The 27,961-nt window shown below is 58.9% G+C and overlaps 3 protein-coding genes across 5 annotated transcripts in view; 2 read left to right on the forward strand and 1 right to left on the reverse strand.

Moving 5' to 3' along the window:
• Window positions 1-20,278, forward strand: part of LOC134494536 (probable flap endonuclease 1 homolog) — a 31,524-nt gene extending 11,246 nt beyond the window's left edge. The window contains exons 10-12 of one of the 3 annotated variants that reach the window (XR_010067683.1): window positions 243-396; window positions 1,613-2,041; window positions 20,268-20,278. Coding sequence is in view for 2 of the 3 variants with exons in the window: in XM_063299772.1 (XP_063155842.1) it covers window positions 243-489 (247 nt within the window). In the remaining variant the exon portion in view is untranslated. Of the gene's footprint in view, window positions 1-242; window positions 580-1,612; window positions 3,360-20,267 lie in introns of those variants that run through there. The other 2 variants (XM_063299773.1, XM_063299772.1) reach the window with 2 other exon arrangements.
• On the forward strand, window positions 4,862-24,281 carry KIFC2 (kinesin family member C2). Its single transcript, XM_063300009.1, has 19 exons — window positions 4,862-5,030; window positions 9,473-9,560; window positions 10,084-10,371; window positions 10,634-10,960; window positions 11,638-11,825; window positions 12,132-12,197; window positions 12,381-12,509; window positions 13,055-13,252; window positions 14,690-14,863; window positions 16,572-16,719; window positions 16,906-17,036; window positions 17,505-17,616; window positions 19,283-19,464; window positions 20,027-20,131; window positions 20,362-20,495; window positions 21,621-21,744; window positions 22,356-22,485; window positions 23,050-23,279; window positions 24,133-24,281. The coding sequence occupies exons 1-19, from the start codon at window positions 4,896-4,898 to the stop codon at window positions 24,256-24,258; spliced, it is 3,015 nt and encodes a 1,004-aa protein (XP_063156079.1). The 5' UTR covers window positions 4,862-4,895; the 3' UTR covers window positions 24,259-24,281.
• Window positions 24,282-25,440: 1,159 nt separating this feature from the next.
• On the reverse strand, window positions 25,441-27,910 carry FOXH1 (forkhead box H1). Its single transcript, XM_063300010.1, has 3 exons — window positions 27,716-27,910; window positions 26,941-27,045; window positions 25,441-26,175 (listed from the first exon to the last, which is right to left on the reverse strand). The coding sequence occupies exons 1-3, from the start codon at window positions 27,908-27,910 to the stop codon at window positions 25,441-25,443; spliced, it is 1,035 nt and encodes a 344-aa protein (XP_063156080.1).
• Window positions 27,911-27,961: the final 51 nt, after the last annotated feature.

The following is a 27,961-nucleotide window of genomic DNA, read 5'->3' on the forward strand; positions in this document are numbered from 1 at the left end:
AGGGCCCCCCGCCGCCCATCTAGACGGGATTAAAATCATCCGAGCACAGCTCTTGCTGGCGTAGAGTTGCCTTCTTTCCCAAATTGCACACCAGAATCCTCCATGCTTTTCCATCCACACCACACTCCATCCAGGCGTATCCAGGGCTTCGCCTGCTGCAGGTGGTCTTGCCAGGCAGGGGGGGAGCACCTGTCCCGCCTCTCCCTCCTTTTGCGACCTTCACCCCAGCCCCTCTTCCACAGGGAGAGCCGAGTTCGGGGTCGGATGAAGAAGTGGCGAGATGCGCGCCTGAAGCTCAGTGAGCCCCACTGTTCAGTCTCCAAGGCCAAGCGCAGGCCGAGGGAGGCAAAGCACACCATGACGGATTTCTTCCCAGCCCAGAAACGTCCGAACAAGGTGAGGAGGAGGAACAGTGTCGTCCCCCACCCACCCGCATCCCAAAGAGACAGAGATGGGAAGGCAGGAGTCAGGGCTGCAGGAGGGGGGTGAATTCAAGTGGCATTGACTGGCTGTGCCTCCTGCATGAAAGGGACCACGTGCACCACATTCAGGAGCTCAGGGTGGAGTGCGTAGCAGAGACAGCGGGGAAAAAGCAAGCTGTGGGCTAGGCCTCTCTCAGGGACAGCAGGATCTAACATCGTCCCTTCTAGAAAAGACTAGTCCAGTGTTCCTCAATGTTGGCCACTTTAAGACGGGTGAACTTCAACTTCCAGAATTCCCCGGCCAGCATGGCTGGCCGGGGAATTCTGGGAATTGAAGTCTGCCCATCTGAAAGTGGCCAACATTGAGGAACACCGGTATAAGCAATTTCTTTCAGCTCTACACACAGGTTCCCGCTGTATCTTTGCCCTGTTTTACAAGTAAGAAAGCGGGAGCCATTTTATCGGGAAGTATTGCAAAGTTCTAACTGCAGATTGCAGGAAAGAGACTTTTGCTAATTTTTCAAATGAATAGTTTACTGGTTGTAGCCAGCAGGAAATGTGAAGCAAGCTCTGAGGGAACAGGATCTCTCGTTTCCAGAAGCACCGAGGCACGGATTGCACGCAGCCGTTGGGACTAGTGAGAGCCAGGGGCCCTAGGGCAACGCAGCCCGAACCTGGGTGAATTACCCGCGTTGGATGAGAGTGGTTTTTCTTTGGTTAACGACACACGAGCCCACTACCCAATCACAACGGGGACATTTAAATGGCCTGGGTAAAAAGGACGTCCTGATAGGTGGCTTTGGGTAATGAAGGAAAAAGTTTGGGATGCACTGGTCTAGTGAGTGGTAGAGAGGGAGGAGGAGGTTGAAATGTACCAGCTGCCTTCGCAGGATACGTTGGCGCATTTCGTAGGCAAAGGGACTAGGGAGTTGAAGCCCACATATCTTCAAGTTGCCATGGTTGAGAAACACTGGGCTAGTCTACCCCATCTGCTAAGCCACGACATGTAACCTGGGTTAACGCTAGTGAAGTGTAGCATGCTCTTTGAATTCAGCCACTGGGTCTGAACTGCCCTATTTGTGCTCGGAGGGAGGGAGAGAGTTGAGACGCTGCCGTTCTTCTGTTACGTCCTGTAAAAGCAGGCTGTCTGCTTGTTCCATTAACCCACCTACCCACCCCACTTTATACAGGGACTCACCCCCCAGCCTGCCAGGAAGAAGCAAAAATGCCCGGAGCTGTCTGAGATGGCCCCAGGGATTTGAAGGAGCAATTCCCTTTGCTCTGCCTCGCACCAGACCCCTCATGGTCAAGACCACCTTTGTTCCAGGACAGCACTCTGCAGACGGGCGTCCTTCAACACCTGCGGGGATTGATACCAGCGGAGGGAAGGCTGGTCCTGCAGGTATCGCACGGACTCTCTGAAGGAGCGGTTCAGGATCAGTGTCTTACAGCTGAGCAAAATCAACCAAGAGCTTTAGGCCACTTTAAAAACTAAGCCAAGTTTGATAACGCACATTTTCATCACCTACAGCCACCTGGATCAAACACATGGAAAATTATCTTAAAAGACAATTGCCCTGTTTTGCCCCCTTTGTTGTGGGGCGACAATAAAAGGAGAGGTCAGCTGAATAAGAGGGGAGAGAATACTGAGCCCTGTGGCACCCTACATAGCAGGGAAGAATCTTTAGGCTTTCTCAGAAAGCAAGACCCGTCCTTCAGCCAGGCAATTCCTTCCTGACTGAGTGGCTCTGGGTTTTGGGGCCTGCTGGTTCTAGGACTATGCCATCTTTCGGGCGGGATGGAGTGTCGCTGCCCCCGACAGAGCTGATGCGCAATCGGGGGGTCCTCCTAGACTCACGACTCCTGCTCAATGAGCCGGTGGCAGTCGTTGCTGGGAGGGCCTTTGCGCAGCTTCGTGCTGTGCGCCAGTTGCGCTCCTTCCTGAATCGGGAGGCCCTGCTCACGTCACTCATGCCCTAGTCACTTCCAGATTGGACTGCTGTAATTGCACTCTACATGGGGCTGCCCTTGAAAAATATCCAGAAGCCTCAGATGCTGCAGAACGCAGCGGCACGGGCAGTTACGTGTGCCCCCAGAAGAGCACGCGTTACGCCTCTGCTCCACGAGCTGCGTCGGGTGCCAGTCTGCTGCCAGGTCCAGTTCGAGGTGCTGGTGTTGACCTTTGAAGGCTCCACGGCACGGGGCCGGGTTATCTCCCCAATTACATCAGCCTGCCCCATTAGATCTGGCAGAGAGGGCATGCTGCGCGTACCATTCGCCAGGGACTTACATTTGGTGGGTCCCAGGAGGCGGGCCTTCTCTGCTGTAGCGCCCCCTTATGGAACACCCCCCCATGAAGTCAGGTTAGTGATCCCTGCTATCGTTTTGGGGGTCCCTCATGACCTGGTTATGTCACCAGGCCTGGGGGTCCCAGGGGACCGGAGACATTCTGAGATGGCTCCACTGGGGTTGATATTTTTGCTCTTTCCGTGTGGTTTGTATATTTTAAACTTGGAATCCTAGGGCTGGAAGGGACCTTGGAGGTCTTCTAGTCCAACCCCCTGCCCAAGCCCCAGGCAGGAGTCCTCAGACCATCTCGGAGAAACAGTTGTCCAGTCTTTCCTTGGAAACCTCCAGCGATGGAGCACCCACGGCTCCGGGAGGCCAGCCGTTCAACTTGTTAGAATATCTTCCTGTCCATAACAGTGGTTTTTCCTGTTTTTATAATGATTGTTTTGATGTATCTGTGGTTTTATTTGGTGGTGGTTCACCACCTGGAGTCACTTTTTCTGAGATGGGCAGCTTTATAAATGTGATAGATAAACAAACAAGGAAACAAATAGAACATAGAGATAGAAATTGATAGATTAAATAAGAATACAAATAGTTGTAAACTTACAGTAATAGGAAGATAGTAGAATAAGATAGGAGTTTAATTTTGTACAATAAAAAAGTTTTGTGTGGGAAAAACAAATACAGTCTTTGTGTGAGTTCTGTACCATCTTAAGAATACGGATTATGCTATTGAAGTCAAAAATCTTGTCGGCTGGCATGCTTTGAGAACTAAAAGTCAGCAGTGAGGAAGTGGCCAGTTTCGTTTTTTGGGAGTTCTGGGAGCTGAACTCCACCCATCTTCAAGCTGCCACGGTTGAGAAACAAGGGTGTAGGCAGTGTGAACATGCCCTCCCCTGCCGAGGATAGGCCAGTCCCTGCTTAGAAACTCATTGCAATTTGAAGCCACCTGGATGGGTGGACCATTAATTATCCCTTGAGCAATTATGCCCCTTGCATAAGATAAAGGCCTTGCTTTTTTTGGCTAGGAAAAACTAAATAACTTGACAAAGGTCTACTGGCTTTCCCTGATCCTGTGATTTACTCAAGACCTTTAGGAATTTTGTTTGACTTGAAAGCAAAGGTGTCAGCAGAGAGAGAGCCTTGTTCCTTTCTGGGTGAAGGTGGCTGTTGAAGAATTATCTGTGGAACTCCCTGCCACAAGATAACCTCTTGCTGAGGTGTCAACCCGTAATACTTGCTACCTACAGTGTTTACTAAATTTGGTGGGGAGGAGCACTTGCAGCTGCTGGGCAGAGTGCATGATTTCTGGATTACCCAGGAGCATAGCGGGTGGTCCATCAGCCTGGAAGGGAGTCCTCCCTAAAGCCAGAAGATCTCCCCAACAGTTGAGCACTGCATGGGTGTTGATTTGATCCAGGCAATTATGTGGTTTTTAGTGTGTTTTTAATGGATGTACTGGACTTACTGCATGCTGCCCAGAGGCTTCAACAAATCCAGCAAACACACGAACTCCTGTCCGTGCCTAGGCCCCCTTCTTGGGGCAAGGCACAGGAGGGTGGTGGTGCAGCTGCCGAGTTTCTGGAGGAGGCCAGATTTTCCCGATCCTTTCCAGTCCGGTTCAGGCCTGGCCGCGGGGCAGAATCAGCGGGGCGGCGCGGGGCGGGTCAGCTAGATGGCAGGAGCTATGAGCCTCTGACCCGGGATATTCTCTAGAGGACCACGAATACCGGGCGGGCTGCTGGGTCGGTCTCCGAAGCTGCAGCTTCTTCAGGACACACCCCGCCCCCCCGGGGCCCCTCTGGGAAGCGGCCGCGGGTCCTGGAGCCGGTCGGCTTGTGACGCGGAGCTCTCCTTCTTCGGAACGTCTGAATCAGGAGAGGCTGCGCGTGTTTGGCGAAGGGCCAAGCGGTGGATACAGGCTCAACCAGGCAGCCGGAGAGCGGGGCGCCCGGTTCAGAATTGGGGGCTTGGCCTGCTCCCCAAGGGGCTGCGGGGGGCGTGCCAGGCGCGCCTCCGCGTGGCGGGGGTCCCGGCTGCCCGCCCTTGCACGGGCTCGGGCGCCCCGCTGCGGCATCCCCGCCCGCGCGGCGAGCAGAGGGGAGGCGCCAGGCGGCTGCCGCCCGGGCGCGCGGAGAGTCGCTGGCTGGCAGCGCTGGCCGCGCGGGCTTCGGGGCGCCCATGTACGCCTTCTACTCGCTGCTGGTCTACGTCTTCTACGCCCTCTTCAAGAGGGATGCCGGCCAGGCGGAGCGGGCGGCCCGGGGGCGACGGCGGCGGGTCCCCGGTGCGCTGCGGCTGGGCGGCGGTGCCCGGGTAAGCCGCAACCGCGCGGAGGGGGGAGGCTGCTGCGGTGCCCGCTCGCCCTCTTCCCGGCGGGGCGGGGCGGGGCGGGGCGCGCGGCGAGGGCGCCGGGGAGCTGCGCGGGCCAACCCGCCCCCCCCAGCTACGGGACCGCCAAGCGAGCCTTGGACCCCCCAGTCCAGGCTGGGCGCGCGGCGTGCCGGCAGGGACGGCCCTGCCCTCTTGGCGGGGGAGCAGCGCGGGGCCGGGAGCGCCCCTTCCCCGGGTGCTCCGACCGGGCAGCGCGACCTGGAAGCAGGCGGGGGGGGCGCCTCTGGGGCCGTTTCCCACCTGCGCCGCAGCTCGACAGGGCCTCGGCGGGCGGGCGGAGGCCCGGGGAGCCCGCACCTGCTGGGCCTGGTCCAGCGCCCGGGAGACTCGCGGGAATCTCGCGGCAGAACTAGCCTTCTGGGCGCAGAACAAGCGGGCAGGAGCAACAGCAGCCTCCTCCGCACGAGGGGTAGACCGGGTGTGCCCGCTTTTAGATGCCCGCGAGGGGAGGGCAGGCAGGCGGGCCAGAAGCGCTGCGCGAAGAACGCCGCTACTTGTGCTGGTGCTAAAACGCGCCCTCTTTCAAAACCGGCGGAGGGTTTGCAGAGCGGCACCCGCCGCCCGTCCTGTTGCAGGCAGCGCCTGCCTTCCCTCCTTAGTAGTAGCCCCGCAGAATTCCCTTTCCCTCTTCGGTTGCTCTCCGTCCCCAAAGCGGGTTGGAATGCCTGCCTGGTCCACTTCTGGGCTTTAATATTTGGTTTTTGTTGACTTTGGTATTTCGGTATTTCAAGGCTTTTTAGCTGCTTGGGGGGGCTCCCGCTTAAAAACGGAAACGTGGGTGAGAAAAGAAGGAGCAAATCTGTCGAATCAAGGAAGTGTGGAGAACCTTTTTCTTTCATCATCCCGGGATTAGCACGACAGATTTGTTAAAATCCATTCACTGGTTCCCTAAAGTTGGGCCAGCATGTTTGTCTGCTGTAACCAAGGCAGGTGGGGTTTCATCTGCATGTTGCCGACCCCTCCCAAAGTGCCTGAGGATGGATTCCCCCAGCATGCTAGCTCAAAGAGGGACTGCAGTGTGCGCGGGCCCAGACAATTGCAGCTTAGTGCTGCGTGTGGAATGCAGCGGTTCCAGAACTACACACAATGTTGATTGCAAACCACTAAGGCTTGGTACATGTGTGGGATTTCATTGCATGTGTGAAAAAAGTACTTACAAAATAGAGCAGGTGGTGGTTTTTTTGGGTTGTGGGAAGACAGGGAATCGCTGGTGCCCCCCCCCCCGCCCCACATCCCATCTCAGTGCTGCCTCCCCAGATCTCAGCTTTTCCCGCTGGGTCTTTCTGGATGGATTCATTCCAAGGATGGGGACCTCTCAATGGGGCAGGGTGGCACTGGGGCTGGGCCTCTCCAGGGCTGCTTCACAGGCTATGCCAACCTCCAGCTGAGGGGGAGGGGAGGGGGTGTGGCTTCTTGCAAGCGCTGCTGATGCGCCCACGTGCCTGCCTGGTCTCTCGGCTGAGGAAGGTAGGGCTGGGCAGGCCAGAGGCTGGCTTGTCAGGCACCGCATGGGCCGGGCGACAGCAGAGGAAGATGGTTCTCTGCTTTCTTGGAGAGGAGAGAGACAGTCAAGGGGCTGGGCTGCAGGTGCCGCCTTCCCTCCGTTGATGATGTCCTGCCTGCCTGGTTGGGGACCATTTTAGAGCCTGCCCGGCGATGAATAAATCCGTCCTTAGTGGCGGGCCCTGGACTCTGCTTCGTGTACTGGGGACTTCTTACACCCCAATGTTTGCCCTGCACACCCACGTGCCCTGTATGTGTCAATTTCACATTCTCCCCTGCCCTGGAATGATTAAGGTGTGAAAAGATCCATAACTGGTGAAGTGATTCTCCCAGAGCTGCTGGTGAATTGGCAGTATTGGAAGAGAGGACCACTGAGAACGTGCAGAGTGTCTCTTCGTCTCAGCACATTCCTCTGTCCTGGAGTTGGTGGATTGGAAGGGAAATGCTGAAAGGGAAATTACGGAAAGAGCAAATAGAGGCGGAAGGGAGTCTGGTGGGTCTGGGCACAAGATGGCTGGTCCTTTGGGAGACGTTGCAACCCACCCCTGGTCCACAGTGGCTGCGGTTCTCTCCCAGGTGGCTTTGCTCAAGTGGACACACACACACACACACACACACACACACCCCTTCACTGAGCTTGTGCATCTGGGGGCAGCGCCTATGGATCTGCAGTGCAAATTGGCAGGCAGAAGAGAACCAGCCCCACCCTCAGCGAGGGGGTTTCCATGGCACCTGCCACCATGGAAACAGAGCCAGAGCACCTTCCCAACTCAGGGGCCATGCAGCTAGGAAAGGGGTTGTCCTGGGCCTGCCCCCAAGGGAGACCACACCTGCGTGCCTCCAGGCGAGGCTGCCCGTGCGAGAGAGCAAACACTGAGGCAGGCCATGGCAGAGGGCTTGGGCTGCAGGGGTTTGGCTCTCCTGGGCATCCTCGGCGTAAGAGCTGGGGATCTGTGGGCTCTGGCAGAAGGCTGTCCAGACCCCTGGACCAGGAGAACCAAGGAATGGAGCATTGGTGCACGTGTCTGGATGAGGCAGTGCGAAAATGGGCACTGACTGGGGAGAAGTGGGCATAGGAGGGTTGCCAAAGGCCCACTTCTTTTCTTTGGTTACATTCCCACCCCCTAAACAAAGAGGTCCCTGCATCAATGGCGTCTACTTGCATCTCTGCTGTGGTGAGTCTGTGCTCAGCGCTGGGGAGGGAGGCGTTGCACTGCCTGGGTCCACCTGGAGGGTCAGCTATGTGGAGGTTGTGTTTGCGATGTGATTGACCAACAGGCTTCTCAAACTGGGCTTTGGACAGTCCCTCTGGCTGAGCAATGGATCCATGTCCACCACGGGGTATCTTGATCCATGCGTGGGCCGGCCTGGGTTGCGTTGAAGGGGCTCTCCGCTGCTAAATTAGTGTCCATTGGGTGGTTTCCAGATACATCCAGCTAGTTTTCTTGGCAGCAAGATGGAAGTTGTCTGCTGTAGCCACCTTCTGGGATGTCTTTCAATTTCCCAGTCTACCCTACAGCTTGGTAATTACCTGTTGTCTCCCATCCATGGGCTAACCTGATTTTGCTGAGAGATGTTTAGCCAGGGGCTGCCATCTGCTGCAGCAAACCCAGGTTGACAAAACAAAGTGGGTGTGTTCATATAACATTGCTCTAGAGCAGTGTTTCTCAGCCTTGACAACTTTAAGGCGGGTGGACTTCAACTCCCAGAATTCCCCAGCCAGCTGCAGGGACCTGGTGAGACTAACATAAGACAGCTTCCCCAGCATGGCCACAAAGGAGACCATGGCCACGCTGACCTGGAAGTCAGGGGAGTGTCTTCTTTGCACCTCCAGAGATAGTTGGAGCCCACAAGGTGCTTGTCCAGCTGGCACACCTCTTCCTCACGCCACTGAAACTGGTCCATGCATACCTCCATGCGCATCAGTTTCTCCACTGTACGTTGCAAGCTGGCCTCTGGCTGCAGCACTTCATTGTGAAGGAAGGGCCTCATTTTCCTGGAAGGTGCGCTGGGAATTGCATCACACCGACACACACCAACGCAAACTGACCCACAAGAGTCCCCTGCCCCTGTCGCCTTTCCTGGCCAGCCCAGGCCCTGGAGGACTTTGGTAGCTCTTTCTGGCACTTTGCGGAAAGAGGGAGCAGCCGCCTCCCTTTCCTTCATCGTGTATAAAATGACATTTTCAGATTTCCCCTTCATCCAGATCAGCCATGCCGTGTTAGCAGGTCCCTGCAGCGTGTTTAACCTGCTTGTTGATTGAACCCATTGGCTGGTTTCATACAGAATGTTGGTCATGAGAGTCGTCGTGTACAAGGTGGGCGGCAGAGAAATTTAATAAATAAATAGAATGGGCAGGAGCGCAAATCGTGCTGGCTGGACTTAAAACTGACCAAGCCAAGTGTCTTGTAAAAACATGACCGCCGGGCCTGCTTAATCATGTGGCATCAATCCAGCTGACTATCTGCAGTCACTAGGATGGCATTTGCAAAAAAGCGGGGGGGGGGGATGTCTGTACCAATCTCCTAAATACTGCTGAAAAGGAAAGGCTGGTATTGGCCCATCCTCCAGCTTAGGAGATGGGAATTCCAGCTGCTGGGCCTAAGGGCCATCCCTTGCCTGGGCACAGTAGCTATCGTGGCATACCCCAGCTGGCATCTCTGGAAGTGTTGAATCCCAGCCCTGTCTGGACAACTGGAGCAGGAGGTTGTGATCCTTGGGGAGCACCAGGTTGGGAGCCCCACCAAAGACATGGTTGTCTTTGGAACAACCATGTTGTTCCTTACTTGGTGCAGGAAACCCTGTGTGGGGAAATCCCCACTGATCCTCCAGTGGGGCTGACCTGTTTCTCTGCCTCGCAGGGCCACAGAGCTTCCTCGGAGGAGCTGCTGCAGGAGCCCCCCAAGAGCCCCCCACCGGACCTCTGGCTGCAGCTGATCGAGCTGGACAGTAGGTGTCTCTTCTGCTTGCTCCCCCCCCATGCTCCAGCAGGCTTGGCACAGGGCAGGCTTGGGCCAATTGCCCCCCACTCCCCCCCAGCAGCAGGTGCTGGTAATGGACGCTGACGGGTAGGCAAGGGCCCAGGTCCAAAGTCTTCTAGGAAGCCCCTCCCTGCTGAAAAGGAAAGGCTGGTATTGGCCCATCCTCCAGCTTAGGAGATGGGAATTCCAGCTGCTGGGCCTAAGGGCCATCCCTTGCCTGGGCACAGTAGCTATCGTGGCATACCCCAGCTGGCATCTCTGGAAGTGTTGAATCCCAGCCCTGTCTGGAAACTGGAGGCAGGCCAGGGGGGTGTCTTTACGCCCGCCCTGCAGTTTGGCACCAAGTATCCCTCCCGAGCTAAGCCTGGCAAATTTGGCTGGTGAGCGGAGGCGAGAGGGCGTGCCCAGGGTATTTCACTAAATTTCACGGAGAGGGGCGCTTTTGGCCAGGGGCAGCAGCCCAAGCTCACTGGCCTGCTTGTCCTTGGCAGGCAGCTCCGAGAGCGACCAAGGCAGCCCCTCGGAGGAGGAGGAGGAGGAGGAGGAGGAGGATGAGGATGTGCTGGACTGGGAGGAGGCCCCCACACCGCTCACGGAGTTCCTGGCCCTTAAACAAGACGCAGCTGCTGAGAGCGAGCTTCAGCATGGAAAGGTTGCCCCTGGCTTCTCCGGGGGAACTGGTGTGGGGTGGAGACAGCGGGGCCTGGGTTCCATGCCCCCCTTGGCTGGGAAGAGGAAATGTGCCACCGTTCAGCCGGGCTTGCTGAAGAAGGGGCAAGGTGTGGGGTCCCAGGTGGTGCCGGTCTTGCAGGGAGGGAGGGAGGCATGTCCTGAGGAGGGGACATTCCAGGTCTCTATCCGCTGCTTGGCGGGTGGGCTCAGGAGGACCACAACCTGCAGGAACAGCAAGGGGAGAAGAGCCGGGGCCCCTTTGGCCTTGCCTTCCCCTTTTCTGCTGCATCCGCGCAACCTTGGCACAGCGGCAGGGAGAGGACAGGCCTGCTGCTGCCCCCCCCCCCCGTGGCTAACCTTGCTCTCCCTGTCCCTGCACGGCACGGTCTGGGCTGCTGGCCACTCCCTGCCCCCGGGACCCCCGACCCCCACCAACGCAGCCCCCGGAGTCCCCACTCGTCCAGGTGATGTTGCGTCTGCTCTCCTGCCTGGAGCGCCACTCCCAGATGCAGCAGCTGCAGGAGAAGGCTGGCGAGTACCTCTCACGACTGCGCCGGGAAGAGACCCGCTGGCGCCGGCGGCTGCGGGGTCTGAAGAGGGCCTGCCGGCAGCGGGCAAAAGACCAGCTCAGTGTGATCGAGAGCCTGGAGGCTGTCATCCTGGAGCAGCAGGGCCTTCTGGAGAAGGTTCAAGGAGGTGAGGGGCTGACCCTCCTCCAGATACCCGGGGGTGGGGGAGCCGGGTGGACAGGAGGGAAGCCCTGCCGCCTTGTGTCTCGCTGCCCTGGAAGTGAAAGGCATGGACTGGTCCACCCTGGGCAGCTCAAAGTTCTGGGCCGGGGCTTCTCATCCTTGGCAACTTGAAGCTGTGTGGACTTCAACTCCCAGAATTCCCCAGCCAGTGCACCTAGTATAAAAAGCTAATATATACGTAGGTAGCACAGAAGTCTAAAAGAAAAGGAAAAAAGTCTAAAAGTAGGGGTAGGAGGATTAGATGGGTGGAGGGGAGCATAAAGGTTAGTATATCTATCAGGACGATGATACCAGCGTGATGAATTAGATGCCCGCTGCAGGGGCAATCCAGGGAGGATGCTGTGAGCTGATTGGGGAATTCTGGGAGATGAAGTCCACACAGCTTCAAGTTGCCACGGATGAGAAACCCTGGTCTAGACTAAGCTTCGGCACCTCTCCCAGACTAAGCAAGACCCCTCCCCTTGCCCTTCTGTGCTACATACGTATATATTAGCTTTTTACACTAGATGTTAATCTAGTTTCTACGCTTTTAACGGACTGTACCCCTCTTCCAATCCTTGTGCTGGTCTTTGTCCACAATAAAGATTTGCTTGATTGCCACCGTTCTCCTCCTCTGGCCAGGCATGAAGCTGCCCTCCACTGGCCTGCTCTGCCCCATGGCCCCGGGGGGCCTACGCCAGCTGGTGGAGTCCGTCAGCACCCTCCAGGAGGAGAGGAGTTGCCTGGCAGAGGAGGTGGTGGGTCTCCGGCAGCGGGTGGAAGAGCGAGAGAGGGAGAAGCAGCAGCTGGCCAGGAGCTTCCACCGTCAGGTGAGACCAAGCTGGGCGCCTGCATCCTGCACCCTTTCAGGGCCACGCACTGGGGCTCCCAGGGCAGCTTTATAGCACACCTGGCCAAGCACTTGCTCTGGTGCCATCAGCTCACCTGGTGGAGTCTGTTGGGGGAAACCTTTGCACAGCCCCTTTGGATGGCTTTCTCCTTGTAGAAGTGGGGGCCAGCGGCTGGGTGAGCTTGGGTGGCCTGGAATCAGGCCCCTGAGGAGTCCCCCACCGCGGCTGCCTTGGGCTGGAACTGCAGGATGGGGGGTGACCGGCCTGGGGCTCCTTTCATGGCAGATCGAAGGCCTGAAGCAGCAGATCCAAGCTCGGGAGGAAGAACGAGAGCAGCTTCAGCTGGGCGTGGTGAGGAAGGGCGATCCCCTCGCTGCTTGCAGGGAGCCGGAAGGAAATTGGGGGCAGGGGGCCGGGTAGGCTCCCAGGAGGTGCTCTAGCTGGTGGGGGGCGCTGGCAATTGTGGGGTTTCTCCCTGGCTCCCCGAGAAGAGCAGGTGGAGGCTGGTGAAGGGAACTCGTCTTCGGCCTCCAGGGCGCGACAGACTCAGAGAAGCGGATCTACAACCTGACCGTGGAAAACGAGGGTCTGAAGCAGAGCCTGCACCTCTCCCAGGGGCTGCTGCAGCAGGCGGCTGCCATGTCCACCCAGCCCCCTGCTCCTGTGGCCAAGGTGAGCCGCTTCTCCTGCCCCGTGCCTTGTATGGGCCATTGCAGGGTGCCCAGATTGGGCCTGGGGGCTCATCCCCCTTGGAGAGTGGCTTTCCTCTCCCTGGGCAGGGAAATGCATACCCGCCCCCCCCAGGGCGTCTGGGGGAAGGGGGAAGGCAAGGTCAGCTCTGTGGAAAAGCATCCTTGGAAGAGCAGAAGTGCCCAATCTGAGCTGGGCAGAAGACTCGCCACAGCTGGTTGCAAAGGGAGCATTGCAGCGTGCATGGGTCTGAGCCCGTTAGGAGCCAGCTGGCAGGTCTGGACACACTGTACCGGGCCATTGGACAAAGCGATGAGCTGGTTTGGCTGGAAAAGGAGGCACCAGAGTTAAAAGGGGCTGAAAACTCCTCTGTGGGTCATCATCTCTTGGAATCTGCCCCCCCCCATGCAAAGGGGACAGAGCCCTTAGACATCCCCGAGAGGCCACCAAAGGGGAGCACCAGTTTCCACATGCAGTGATGTGCGTGGGCGTGATGCGGTCCTTGGCGCTCCTTCCAGGAAAACGAGGCCCTTGGCATCAAAGTGCTGCAGCTGGAGGCCGCCCTGCAAGAGAAGGTGGAGAAACTGATGAGCATGGAGGTGCGCATGGACCAGCTTCAGTGGCGCAAGGAGGAAGAGGTGCGCCAGCTCGACAAGCAGCTGTGCGGGCTCCGGCTGCCTCTGGAGGCGCAAAAGAGCCACCCCCCTGACATCCAGGTGAGTGTGGCCGTGGTCCTCTTTGTGGCCAGCAGACGTGAGCCCTGTCCTCTGTGCGAATACATCTGGAGAGCGCCTGATGGCAGCAGGCTGCACCCTGATGAAAGGCTTGGAGTAGGGCAGAGACGGGCTCTCGGACATTAGCTAGCCCTGGAGCTGTGCGATCTTAGGCCTCCGCCCCCCCAGCAGTAATTCCCAGCCACCCCCTTTTATCTGCATCTTGAACTTCCTCAAAAAAAAAAGGGAGTAAGAAAGAGATGTAGAAAGATAATCAGGGAGAAAGAAAACTGGATGTGGCTTGCAAATGACCAGTCAGTAAGAGGAAGCTCCCCAGAGGTTACCAACGACCCTCTCTTCATTTTTCCTCTCTTCCTTCGCCCTCTTTTCTCTTGCAAAAGCAGCCTGGCCTCCCTGCTGTCTCTTTCTCTTTCTCTCTCTCGCTGGTGCATTTCTTGCTGCATCCAGGATCATGGGTGGAAGCCACAGCGGTGTCGAGCATGTCCTGACGCCATTGGGCCAAGGTGGCCCAGTCACAGTGTCATCAGGCAAAGCCTGTCATTGGTGGCATTTGCCCAGTGTGGCACTCGCCATTGCTTCTCCCCCGCTTGGGGACCCGTGGGTGGAATCCTGGTCACACCTGCCTGGAGCAGCCATCGCGCAGGCAGGAGGGCTGGCCCGGCCCTGAGGCTCCGCTGCAGAAGTGTCCTAACAGCCAGGAACCACGCTGAGACAAGGAACAGGTCTCTAGTGTTTTATTGCTGCTACATAACAGGAAAATCCTAACAACTGAAGAAGCGTGGGAAAAACCCAGACATATAAACCCCAAAGGCTAAGGCGGGCCCGATCTGTGTCTCTTGGAATGGCCGCCTAATTCCTCAGTGCTACGCATGCGCTTTACAGCCTGGATGGGAGCCCCCTGCTCGCCATCCTTACTCATGACACCTCGGGACTCCTGGGGCAAGGTCGGTGTCGCGACCCCTTGCCCATAGGGAAGCGCTGTGGAGCCCTTTCTCGGCCTGGATGCCGGCGGGAGGCGCTTCCCCATCAGGCTGATCTACAGCCCTGGGCTTGATCGTGGGCAGTGGCAGGCCTGACCCAGGGACCGAGAGGTGCCTCCGAGGGCCGCCAGGGGCCAGTCTGATCCCCCTACCGCAGGAGGGAATCCTGAGCCAACCTGGGCTGATCACAGAAAAGCTAGGCCGCGTCAGAGCTGGGTGGGAGAGCACCAGGGAATCCCCCTGAGCAGGCCAGGCTGGGAAGTTGAACACCGTCCCCCAGAAGGCCATGGGCCAGCTAGCTGGGAATTCCAGAGTCTCTGTCCTGACCCGCCAGGCAGGTGGCAGGTTAAGACATGGCTTGGAGTGCCCCCTTGCAGATGCCAGCGGGCCGAGGATGGGCCTCATTTCCTGACACGCTGCTCCGGCTGTTCCCTCACAGTATGTCACCAGGGTGGTGGAGGTGGATTCCCCACAGATGCTGCAGGCTTTGGCGAAAGCAGAAGAGCAGAGCAGGGTCCTGATGCAGCAGCTCTCCTGCCAGGCGCAGAGGTGCCAACAGCTGGCGGAGCAGCTGCAGAGCTCCGAGGGGGCTGGCGCTGCCCTCCGGCACAAGGTAGGCTCTGCTGGGTGATGCTGTGGATGATGCTCTGCCCCAGGGGGATGCGCTTGCCGGAACTCTGAAAAAAACGCCCCAACAGTAAGAGCGGGTGACGGCCTCCCTTCCCTTGGACGGGCCCAAGCAGAGACTGGACAGTCGGGTCCCTGGGGTGCTCTAGGGTACATTATTGCCCTGAGCAGGGGGTAGACTGGATGGCCTCAAGGGTCACTTCCAGCTCTAGCATTACAGCTTATTCTGGCCCGCAATCCCAACCAGCCAACCTCCTTGCATCTTGGAGGGTGCAAAAAGGGCACACAATATCCCGGCAACCATGCAGGTGTGAAAATTGGGCAGAAGAGAAATTTAGTGGGGGGGAGTTGCATCCCGGACGCCTAACGCGATGCTGCCTGTGAGCGTCCGTGAAGGCCGCTCTGGCTGGGAGCGTGGGCTAACAGCTTTTGGCTGGGAGGACGATGCTGTAGGCAGTAGGGCTTGGGGGGCGGGTCGTTCAGCAGCAGTCCTTGCGATGGTGCGTGGGAACGACCCTGAGAGACCGGGGTGAAGAGACACTGCCTGGGGAGTGGTCAGATAAGAGACGGCAGAGCCCGCAGCTGCATAATGGGGGGAGAGCTGTACTTTCAGACTTGCAAGATTGATCTCAGCCTTCCCAGGCAGACCAGACTGGAAACACGACCAGATGAGTGAATTCCACTTTATTGCAAGGCTACATTAACAGAATCTGGCAAGTGTGAAAGTGTCAATCTCCCGCCGTCTCCTTCACAGCCCACGAACTCAGGCAGGGTCCCTCCTGAGCCTCTTGCTCCACCCACCATCCAGCTGCAGGCTATGTCCCCTCTTATCTGACCGTTCCCTGGGCAGCGTCTCTTTGCCCGTCTCTTGGGGTCTTTCCCACATACTGTTACAGTCTTAAAGGCCTGCCCCTGGGGAGGGTCCTAAGCTCAGAAATCTGGTCTGGACATGGGTGTTATGGTGATTGGTCCTTGGGGGTCAGTTGGCTGGGTGCTCTGCCCGGGGTGGAGGAAAAGGAGAGATGCTGGCAAACAGGAAGATGGTTGAGAGAGACTTTATCAGGGGGGTGTCAGGTGCCTATAGAGTGCCTATAGAGGCAGTTCAAAGCAAATTGGGGCCCTCTGTGTGTCTCAGAGCCACAAGCCCTAGAACTTGGCAGCCATCTGATTTGGAATCATGGGAGCTGTAGTTCAGCACATTTGGCAAGCCAGTGTGGGAAAGGCAGCTTAGCTGATCTGAGGAGGAGGGAAGGGGTAGCAGAGCTGTCATTGGGTGAGGGGGGGGCAAGTGATGTCACAGGGATCGTGACTTCACTACACAAATATTGGGAATTGCACCATTTGCATGTTGGCATCAGAATGTGCTCACCACCATGGTGGCTTCTTTTGGAGAAAACCCTCTGTTGGCTAAAGGCCCGGGGAGCCCTGCCCAGTGGCTGTGGAGCAAGCGAGGGGAAGGGTGGGGGGCGGGGGAGCCTGCATTGGAGGGCAGGTGGAAAGCCGAGAGGTCCACCCCAGAGGCTGGCGGCTGCTCTGCCCTGCCGCCACTTGGAAGCAAAGGGCCGCCGGTTCTGCTGCCAGGTGGGGGAGGGGACAGCCACTGTGCGGTCCCTGTGCCAGAGCCCCATGCTGGACCATCTCAAGCGGGACAGCAGGTGGGGGGCCCCTCCTGAAGCGGGGTCTCTCCCTGGCAGATCTCTGCCTACACGAAGGAGGTCTCGGGGCTGCTCCAGGAGCTGCTGAATGAGATGGATCTGCTGGAGGCGCAGAAGGTGGAGGCTGTCCGGGAAGCCTCCCGGTGCTCTGAGCAGCACGCCCAGTCCTTGCGTGAGCAGCTGGCAGGTATTGGGTGGGGGGAGTTGGGGGCCCATCAGGCCACAGGGGAGGGGGGCAGATTCTTCCCCCCCAGAGAAAGGAAGGGTCCAGGGCATCTTGAGACGATCCCTTTTGCTGAGACCAATAGGCTTGCTCCTTGGAGCAAGCGCAGACTGGCAGGTGAACCTTGCCTTCTCTTCTGCACCCCAGTAGGAATGAAGCAGCATCTGGATACCCTCCACCCCTTCCTCCAGGGCCTGCAGTCGGACGTCAGGAGCCTCCGGGGAGAGATGGGGAGTTTTGCCAACTGTTACGAAGCCGCAATTGAGGAGGCTAAGCTGCAGGTGAGACCCGGCTGGCTGGGGAGGCTGCGTGGGGCAGGGGCTCTGTGCAAGGCTCCCCTGTGGCTGGCAGCCTTTTGACACCCCATGTGGGGGGCAGGGCAGCAGAACTGTCAATGGTTGCAGGGGACGGTGTCCATGCTCTAGTGCAGTGTTTCTCAACCGTGGCCCCTTGAAGATGGGTGGACCAACTCCCAGAATTCCCCAGCCAGCATGGCTGGCTGGGGAATTCTGGGAGTTGAAGTCCACCCATCTTCAAGGGGCCACGGTTGAGAAACACCGGCCTAGACAGATTTTAAAAAATGTATTACTTTCCTTCTCAAGTGAAATTACGGCTCTGCCCAGCTGCAAAGGGGAGACATTCCCTGAAAGGAGCGACCTCAGGGCATGTTTGATGGTGGTGCTCCCCCACCCAAGTCGGGAGCTTGTGGGGGTCTGTTCTTCCCCTCACTCTTCCCACTCCCTCCCCAGATGTGCTCTGTGATCAAGGAAGTGGCACACACCAGCCGTTCCCTGCAGGAGCGCTACCAACGGGAGGTGCAGCTTCGTAAGAAATACCATGACCAGCTGCTGGAGCTGAAAGGTGCGCCCCGTGCATGCAAGGTGGGGTGGGGGGGCCTTCTCCAGTTCGGTTTCTTTGGTGGTCGGAATGGCCCCCGGTCCCTCACCGCTTGTGCCTCCTCCAGGACAGCGTGCCCAATGCAGGTGCCAGATCCAGAGATGCCTGGTCCCTTTCATCTTCCTGTGGCTGCCCCCTGCCCCCCCCGTCCCCAATCTGGCCATCTTCACTGTGTGCTTAGCCAACCCTGTTTCCCCCCCACCCCTATGTCTGGCTGGATTTTCAAAATGTGGGTCAGAAACCCTCTCATTTGGAGACCGCCAGAGATTTGTGACCACCTGGGAAGCAACACGGGTGAAGTTGGTGGAGATGGGGGGCAGGCAAGCAGACTGAGGAGGGGGCCAGAGGAGTCGGGAGAGGCTTGGCAAGGGGAAGGGGCTGTCACGCTGCTGCCTGAGAGGACGGGCAGCTTTCTCCTTCATAATGGCCCAGGGGAATCTTTGCATCTGCACAGATTGGGCGGGGTGTGTGTGAAATTCTGAGGGCCACCAGTTCCTGCCTAGCAGGCATTCCCACTGTCCCCCCATCCAGCCCCCTCCCAGCACAGCTGAGCAGGCTTGCTAGCGGGAGGATGGTGGACAGTGGTGAGCGATTCCCCACTTCCCAGCCGCCCAGCTCTGTGGGCCTGCTTGATTGCCAGTCAGGGCCCAGCGATGACAGGGGGATGGGCTTGCTGGGCATGGAGGACATCCAGCTGAGCTGGCCAAAGCAGGAAGGGCTGCTCCCAGGGGCATCCGAGGATCACATGCAGCCCAGTGGTGGATACCCTCCCATGCCACCGAGAGACAAGCAAGCTGGCACATGGGATGCAAAGCCCCTGGGGTTCCTGCTCTCTTTGCCAGACACACACCCCCCCGGCTTCTCTGGAACAGAGTTTTCCAGGCCACGTTGAACGCCAGTAGATGGTTCAGGGACCAGGTTTGGCACCGGTGCTGGGTCCCTTCGATGCTGCTGAGACATTGCTGGAATTGCCCTTGTCTCCACCCTGGCTTTCCTGTTTGTCCCAGGATCCGTGACCATAGCAAGCCTCGTGGTGGGCTTGCAGCTCGATGGCTTCTCCAGGGGGCAGGGGGCAGACGCTCTCATGGCCACCTGCATTTCCCCGGTGCCACCCCATGCCCTAAAGAGATGGGGGAGGGGCTTTTGATTCCTCATTTCCTCTTTTTCTTTTCTCAACGTAGAAAAGCCTTAGGCTGAATACCATCTGGAGCATGGCAAAAGAAAGACGCCCTGCAGTGGAGCTGGTGGCTTTCTGAACACAGCCCTGCAGTCCAGGAGGAGTTCCCCTTGCTCCTTCCCAGTCTAGCCTACAGCCCTGGGATTCCCTGGTGGTCCCCCTTCCATGTCCTCCTGAGCCCAGACAAGGCCAGCTGAGATTAGCAGCAGCAGCAGTGGAGATCCCAGGAAGGCCTGCCCTGGGGGTTGTCCGGGCCAAGCCATTCCCTGCAGCAGGCAGCCGAGGGGGGAGGGAGAAAGGATCCGGAGGGGCATGCTCCTGTTTGGGTGTCCCAGTTGGGGCCGACCACCATGAACCATCCTTGGGTGCCCGAAATGGGTCCCCTTTTCCACACTCTGCCCCCTCCCCCTCCATGGGCCAACCTGAATGGACGCCGGCCCTCCCCCCCCTTAGGCAACATCCGGGTCCTTTGCCGCCTGAAGCCACTGACTGAGGATGAACAGCAGGGGGGCCCAGGGGGGGCCCGGGTGGAAGCCAGCCCGACCGAGGACAGCTGCGTGACCGCCTGCTACAAGGGAAAGGAGCACTCCTTCAGGCTGGACAAGGTCTTCCTGCCGGGCGCCTCTCAGGAGGAGGTGAGCGCCTCCTGCTGGCCACCCTTCACCACCTCCTCCAGGGCCTCAGCTCAGCCCGCCCCCCACCTGGTTGCCCACTGAGCCAGAAAGTGGCCGATGAGAGATGATAGCACTGCGGCTCTGGAGCGTAAGCCCCGGGGAGGGCGGGACTGAGGCAGCGGGTGGCAGGACTACTCTGTGCAGCTTCTGAGGTTGATGCCAGTGTGGAGCACAAGCCAACATCCTGCCTTGTAGTGGGCAGCTCTGTTTCTGGGGGCTGCCTGGGGGAGCCCTGGGGACACTGGAAGCCCCCCTTCCCTTTCCCTCCTGCCTTCCATGGGGGCTCAGGGAAGGCAGGAGGCCACGTGCCTTTCCCAGTTTCTAACCCTCCCCCCCGGCACTGCTGCTTTGCCCTCCGGGGGGCTGCATTGGCAGAAAACACAGCCTTGCTCTGAGTCCATCTCTCAGCGGGGTCCACAGCGCCCCCCCCAGCCGTCCCCCCTGCTCCTCTCTGCAGTGCCTGCGGTGAGGGGGCAGAGAAGGCCGTTGTTCAGGGAGCTCCCCCTCCTGTCTGCCTCGGCAGGTCTTCCTGGAGATCGAGCCGGTGGTTGTGTCTTGCCTGCACGGCTACAACATTTCCATCTTCGCCTACGGGCAGACGGGCTCGGGCAAGACCTACACCATGGAGGTAAGGCCTTGCCCGCGGCCGCCCGGTTGCCCTGCGTGGTGTGCCTGAGTGAGGTGTCCGCGTGTGAGTGGATCTGGGCCAGGCCAGCAAAGCGGGTCCCTTGTGCCCCATGAAGAAGAGAAGCCGGATGCCAGAGCTCAGGAGGAGGTGGTGGTGGAGAAGGGAAAGGGGCCCGACTCCTGGCCTGCTTCCCCTGGGGGAAAGGCTCCAGGATGTTCCCTTGCTTTCAGGGCGTCCCGGGCAACCCAGGGATTAACCAGCGGGCCCTGCGCGCTCTCTACCAGGAGATGGAGGCCAAGGAGGAGGAGGCATGGACGTTCTCAGTCAGCCTCACGATGGTGGAGATCTACAACGAAGTGATCAGGTGAGAGAAGGAAGGCAGCTCTTTGCAAGCTGGAGAGAAGGGTCAGGTGCAGGTTCAGTGCAACAAGGAGGGGCATCTCCCTGCCCCGAACTGGGCCTTTTTGGGAAATGCGTGGTACCCAAGGAGAAAGGAAGGTACCATGGGGACACCCTAACTTTTCCTTTGTTTTTTCCTTCCACATCCTACAGGGGCTGCTTTCTCCAGGGCGCATCCCTGAAAGAATAAGGCCATCCAAGGTCTGCTTGCAACTGGGAAGGGATGGATTGGCCCCGGATAAAATTCTTGACTAATTTTAGGGTGGCCAGTTTGTAGGGCGCCTGTGTGGAGAAAACACCCCTCTTTTCAAAAATCTGTGTCATCCCAGGAGCATTACCCGAAATGGAAGGTTGTTAGAATAAGCAGAGGAGTAATAAATTACAGGTAGTCCTCACTTAATGACCATTTGTTTAGTGATGGTTTCAGACTTACGATGGTGCTGAAAAAACCAACTTACAGCTGGTGCTCACACTTATGACTGTTGCAGCGTTCCCATGGTCACGTGATCACAATTTGGGCATTTCGCAGCCGGTTTTCATTTGTGACCATCATGGCATTCTGTGGACACGTGATTGCCATTTTTGACCTTCCTGGCTGGCTTCTGGCAAAATCAATGGGGAACCATGTGATTCACCTAATGACCATGTGGTTCGCTTAATCACCACAGTATTTCACTTAAAGACCACTGCAGAAAAGGTCATAAATCAGGTTGGATTCGCTTAATGATTGCTTCACTTAGCAATCAAAATTCTGACCTCAATTGTGGTTGTTAAGTGAGGACTATCTGTACCTCCCACTTAAAAAAAAGGGTTGGTGGCTGTGTTAACCCCTAGAAGATGGTGAGAGCTGAAATCCCCCAGCATAAATTTGGTAACCCCCAGTGCTGACAGCCTTCCCAAGAGTTAGATCCTGTGCAGGGTCCTGGATCCTTGTGTTTGCATTCTAAGCAGCTCCTGAGGGAGGGGCTTTGGGGAAGAAATAAACCATCCCCCACCCCCACCTGAGGTCTGCAAAAGCTCCCTTCCCCCTGGCTGGAGCTCTCGGATGGCCAGCTGAGCAAGGTGACAGGGGGCTCTCTCTCCTCTTTAGGGATCTACTGACCAAGGAGCCTCAGGAGAAATTGGACATCAAGCTGCATCCGGATGGCAGCGGCCAGCTGCACGTCCCAGGCCTCACCAGCGTGGAGGTGCAGAGCCTCTGCGAGGTCCAGAAGGTAACTGGGCTGGATCTCTGCTTTGGGGCCAACTCAGTGGCAGGGGGGCTGCCAGTGGGATGGGGTGCACAAGCTGGCGAGGGCAGGGACTGCCAGGGGAAGGTGAGGTCCTGCATTTTGGAGGGTCACTGTGCGCTCTCTTGGCAATGCCAAACCTCACCTGCACCAGCATGGCTCTCTTCCCAAATGGGTGCTGGAATCAAGTAGAGCCAGTGTGGTGCAGTGGTGAAGGCACCAGGCTAGAAACCGGGAGACCCTGAGTTCTAGTCCTACCCTAGGCACAAAGTCAGCTGAGTGACCCTGGGCCAGTCATTCTCTCTCAGCCCTGGGAAGGAGGCAATGGCAAAGCGGAAAAACCTTGCCAAGAAAACTGCAGGGACTTTCCCGGGCAGTCGCCAGGAATCCACACCAAGTTGAAGGCACAAAAAAAAGAACCCTAAACCCTCCCTCCCTCCCTCCCTCCCTCCCTTCCTTCCTTCCTTCCATGTTTATTTCATTGATTTTTGCCTTCCCAATGGAGCAACGTCTCCAGGCACGTGAGCATTCAGCTTTCCAGCCCCCACCCCCAAGGGCCCCTCCTGACCCACTTGGCTTCCCTTTGCTGCACCCAGATTCTCCTGCTGGGGAAGCGGAACCGCACGACCTTCTCGACCAACATGAATGCGCACAGCTCCCGCTCGCATGCCCTTCTCACCCTCACACTCACTGGCACGGACCTGACCAGCGGCACCAAGGTCACAGGTAGCTGCCACAGGTGTTCCTGACACATCCTCTGGTTTGGGGCAGGGCAACCTTCAGGCCCACCTCTTCGTGGAAGGGCAGGGGTTGACCTGGGCATCCCCCAAGGGCTCAGGGACACCGCTGAAGGCTGGGGGAGGCCCCTGCGGTCTCAGGCTGAAAGAGCGAAACCTTCTCTGGACGGGCTTTGGAGAATGGATTGGCTCTTGGGGTTGGAAGCCTCGTGCATCTGCCTCCTCGCCCTGCCAAGACAGGAAGGGGCTGGGGCTGATGGCCTCCTGCCTCAATGGCATCTCCCCTGCCCCCCCGCACCTCCGTCTTGTCTCCTGGGCTTGTTTGCAACCCCTGCATCGCTCTGGCTTTACTTGGGGCTGGTCTCACTCCAGTTTCCCTCCACCTTCTGGGCTCCTGTTCCCTTCTATCACCACCGGGTAGGGAAGGCAGAATTGACTTCCTGCAGAACAGTCCTTGGTGGAGCTTGAGCCCTGCTGCCCTGGAGAGCTGCGGAGCGTCCGCTCCTCCTCCAGTCAGCCCCAGAGGACCTCACAAGCAGCCGTGTCCTTCCAGGGAAGCTGAATCTGGTGGACCTGGCTGGCTCAGAACGGGTGTGGAAGTCTGGCGCGCAGGGGGAGCGTCTGAAGGAAGCCCAGAGCATCAACCGGTCCCTGCTGGCCCTGGGCGAGGTGATCCAGGCCCTCCAGACCAAGCAGGCACACGTGCCTTTCCGCAACTCCAAGCTCACCTACTTGTTGCAGGACTCCCTGGGCAAGGGCAGCAAGACAGTCATGATGGTACAGGTGAGGGGAGGTGGCACGGCTGGGCCCCTGAAGGTGGCAGGGCCGAGCCCTGGGTCCCTTGGGGGAAAGCTCCCCAAAGGCTGGCCTCGTGCAGGGGCCCCTTCTGCTGCAGGGCCACCGGTGCGCCCGAGTTGAGAGCAAGGAACCCCCAGGCTGCTGGCCATTCATGGGGAGACCCCCATCTTGCACCCCATGGCAAAAGAGGAGGGGTTGGCAGGCACGAAAGGCCATGGGCAGAACGCCTGCCTGGGCCTCCGTGGTCTTGGGATTCCCACCTGCTCCTTAAAGGGCCTTCCACAACATGGAGACAGAGACCCCATTCCTGCATCTCATGGAGCAGGTGGGCTGGGAAATGCCCCCTTCTCAGCCACTCTGGCAGGGTCCGCAGAGCAGTAGGTGCAACAGGCGCAGCAGGCAGGGCTGTGTGAAGGTTGGGGGGCTGCCAGGACAGGTGCAGGAACTCGGGGGTTCTCCCAGCCCCCCCCCCCACCAGCCCTAGCAACACCTCCCCCTGCCTGGAGCCCTGGCTGTTGAGGGGGGGCCTCCGCAGCCCCCTTCCCCCTTGGGCCACCAGGCAGTGCCACCTTCTTGAAGTCCCACTTGGTTCAGCTTGGAGACATCTAGGACTCTAGGGGGAGACGTGTGCCCTGGAGCATGCCTATCTCTCTCCCCTGCCCCTGAGATCTGGAGGAGGGGGGCACATTGGGACTTTGGAGGTGGCCCTCAGCACCTTGGCAGTTTGGAACCAGTCAGCTCCAAGAATTCAGGCCAGGCTGGGCAGAGAAGAGCTATTTGGGGAGTGGCGGCAGGTACTCTAGCTCCCCCTTTCTGTTTGCTTTCTTTGGGTCCTCAGATCTCCCCCCTGGAGAGGAATGTGGGCGAGTCCATCTGCTCTCTCAAGTTTGCCCAGCGGGTCTGCAAGGTGGAGCTGGGCCCGGCCTCCCGCCGCATCACCTCCCCAGCCCAGCGCGATGTCTGAGATCTCCCACCCTCTGGCGGGCCCCCCTCACGAGGCACGCTGGTGCCTTGGCGGAGGGGTCCTTCCAAAGGCCAGGGAAAGCGTCCTTGAGGCTCCAAGGACCAGGGCCCCAGCCAGAGGGGCCCCCCTCGGATCTGGCACCATCCTTGCATTCCAGCTGCCAGCCCTGGCCTTTCTCATATTCACCCGGCCCCGCCCACCTTCCCTCCCCATGGCAGAGAAGGCTGCTCCCATGCATGTGGTCAGGTTGGCCCTCCCCTTCCGCCCCCCAGGAACTGCCTGCCAGATCCCTCCCCGCCCTGCAGTTGCAGGAAACCAGGCATGAGATTCTGGCCATCTCTTTCCTGGCCCAGTTCTTGTTCAGTGAAACCTCCTCTGTTGAATGCCGTTTGGGACAATAAAGCTCTGTGTGGACGGCTGCGTAAAAGTGTGTAGACCTCCTTTTTTATTGACCCAGTTGTGCTCCTGGAAAGAGTTCACACTTTCAGGTTCGCACTTCACACAAAAGTAGATTTGTTTCAACCATTATTGGCAACTGAGCCATAACTGGCTGGTTCACCCAACCCACTATGCCAGCTTAATGCAGTGTCTGATTCCAGCCCCCAGCAAGGGGGATTGAAAGGCACTGCCTGATAGCCAAATTGTACTCTGTGGGGGAGAGAAGAGGCACACAAGGAAACTCAGCATTTAAAATGCAGAATTTAATAAAAAAAGATCCATCAGTACACCCTGGAAATCAGGGCAGAAATACACCGCTGCCGCCAGAAGGCTGCCATACTTGCATGCTCAGGAGAGGCTACTGGGTACAATTGGGAGATCACATGTTAAATGCCTCCCAACAGGAGGCAACCAGTTGCAAAGCTCCCAGTTTGACTGACCACAGTGATGTGTCTTCAGAGCCAATCGTGGGCCCTGACAATGAGGCAGATGTGCCCTGGGCATGTGAATGGCCACCATGACGACAGTGGCTTCTATGCCCAGGCATCACCGGGAAGCCTGTTTGTCCTGAAACTGAAGTAGCTTTCATGGAGGGAACCCATGAAAAGCATTTTGCCAGGATGCGCTATAAATGGCGTACAGAATAAATAGAGCAATTTATGCACCCTCGTTTTGAAAAGGGGAACGCCAAAGGGAGCCAGTGCCTGCCAACCCCATCCTCTGAATCGGGGCACCCACACTGCCTCAGAAAGGGCAGTGCTGGTGGGGAAGGGCCTGAAAGGGAATAAACCAAGGCAGAGGGGTGAGCCAGGGAGCATCCGGTGCCCCGCCAGCTTGTGGCATTTGTCCTGGGCCGGCAGCGTGCCCCAGGTGCGGGTGGTGGGGGCAGGGGGCAGCTACCAGGTTCCAGTAGGCAGAACCCGTGCAGGGAGCAGGGCCCAAAGTGCAGCATGGCAGGTGAAGGGAAGCCGGGAGGGTCACGAGGGTGGGCAGGGGCAGGAGGGCCCCTGCTGGGGGAGAAGTGCCATGGCTATACCGAGGGGGTGGCTGGAAACAGTCTTTGCAGCAGGTGGGGGTGAGCTGAGGAGGGCTGGGGGGCGGGCAAGGGCCCCGCTGGCTGCCCTCACCAAGGGGACGGAGGCAGCTGATGGAAGGATGTTCAGGCCCGGCCCCAGGATCTTCGCTCTGCGGCTTCAGCAGGGACTTGATGGTGAAGGCAGTCTCCTTGTGCAGCTTGGGGGGCTCCTCTGTGCCAGGGAGGGCTTGAGGCGTGGAGGGCGACCGGGGGGGAGGAGCACTGCCAGGAGACAAGTAGGGGAGGCCGTGCAACACGAAGGGGCTGAGGTCTGGGACAAAGGCGACCTCCCCTTGGCGAGAGACTGCCGTGTTCTGCAGCTTGAGAGCCTCGGGGGGGATGCGCTCCACGTCTACGGCCCAGTAATTGCCCTTCCCCTTGGGCTTGGTGGGGTCCTTCAGCACCTGCAGGAGATGGGAAGGGTCTCTGTAAGGAGGTGGGCCGGGTGGGGGGGGAGAGGCCATCAGCCATTTCCAGCTTGCTGAGTAGGTTCCAGCAGGAGTACTGGTCAATTCCTGTAAATCGCAGGCAGGCCAAGAATGATGGGACCTGAAATCCAGGGGATCTAGAGACATCCACAGTTGGAGAAGACTCTTCCCAGAAAGTCCTTCTAGGGACTATATTTGACATTCCTGCTCCTCTTTCTTCCCAGCCAGGAAGCTCATTTACTTCCCTTGCTTCTGGCCTCTTGGGAAGGTAAGATCTAAAACTGCCCCAGCAGGCACATTTCAAGCCCCTGCAAAACCCAGGGGATTCTGGGAATATGGACTCCCCCTCCAGACCAACAACCTGCCAGCAGGCTGGAAAAGTGGAGCAGGAGGAAGCTGCCAGCCTGCAGCGCTCCTTTAGGGGGTCCAGCAGGCCAGCCTCCCTGCCACCCCAAATCTCTTGTCCACATGGACCAGGAACTATTGGGGTGGGGTGCAGCCACAGCAGGGCAGATTTGCTGCCAAAGCCTGACCGAGAGGAAGTTTGGCCCAGGGTGGCGCCTGGGGGTTTAAACAGGGCCAGGCAGCCTGGTATCTCTGGGTATTTCAGAGGCCCTACCAGTCCCACCAGCGAAGGGCACCGGGGCCAATGTGGACTTAAGTGCTTTGGAGAGGAGGCCTCCTTGTGGTCCGGGCCCCAACCCTCCCTTCCCTGCCGCCCCGGCCCTCTACCCGTCATACCATGGTAAAGCAGTCATTGGCCGAGAGGTTGTGGCGGATGGAATCCTTCCAGCCCTGGTAGGAGTCCTTGAAGAACGGGAAGAAAGTCCTGATTTCCCTGGTGATCTGGGGTGGGGGGGGAAGAGAACCGTCCTTAGAGCTGCTAACCAGGCAGGGGGGCTCCGCCGTCCGCGGGCCTCTTGGAGAGCCCTTCTGGGAATGGAGGCGCCGTGCGTGCCCGTGGGCGCCCCCCACCCTGCGCCAAGGGCGATGCCAGGTCCGCAAGAGGTCCGGAAGCGCCGCTGCCCGCCCGTTCCCCATCCGCACCGGGGGGGGGGGGCAGCGCAGCAAAGCCGGCTCCAGCGTCCCGCCCGAAGCGCCTGCCGCCGGGGCGAGAGCCGGGAGCCCAGGGCAGCCGACGGCGCCAGGGCTCCCCGAGGGGAAAGGGAGGCCCGCCGCCGCCGCGCCTCGAGAAAACCCCTCGCCTTCGGCCCCGGCGCCCCGTTTCAGGAGGGGGAGGCACCTCCAAAGCGCCGGGAGGCTGGAAACGAGAAGGGCCGGAGGAGCTCCAACGCCCCGAAAGGCAGGCGGCGGCTGGGCGGCACGCGGTGCGGGATGCTGGCGCTGCTCCGCCCTGGGTCCTCCGCCCCCGGCCAGCCAACCTGCCCCGCGGGAACTCGGCCGCAGTGCCCGCCCGACGCCCCCAGCCGCCGCTCGTCCCCGCTGCGGGCCGCCCTCCCAGGCCCCCTCGAGGGAAGGAGCCGAGCCCGAGCGGGCGCCGGACAGCGCTTCCCACCTGGGCGAGCTTAAGCCTCTTCCTGGGGGAGGTCTGGATGACCAGGGCGATCATGGCCAGGTAGCTGTAGGGCGGCTTGGCGTGCCGGCTGTAGCGCTTCTTCTTGCCCCTGTGCGGCGGCGGCTCCGGAGCCCCGACGGCCTTCCGTTTGCCCCGGGCCTCGGCCGAAGGGCTGCCCCCGTCGGCGTCCTGCATGGCGGCGCGGCGGCTGTCGGCCTCGAGAGCCCCCTCCGCGGCCGGGCGTTA

Source organism: Candoia aspera, chromosome 3, assembly GCF_035149785.1.
Source record: "Candoia aspera isolate rCanAsp1 chromosome 3, rCanAsp1.hap2, whole genome shotgun sequence".
Taxonomy (NCBI): domain Eukaryota; kingdom Metazoa; phylum Chordata; class Lepidosauria; order Squamata; family Boidae; genus Candoia; species Candoia aspera.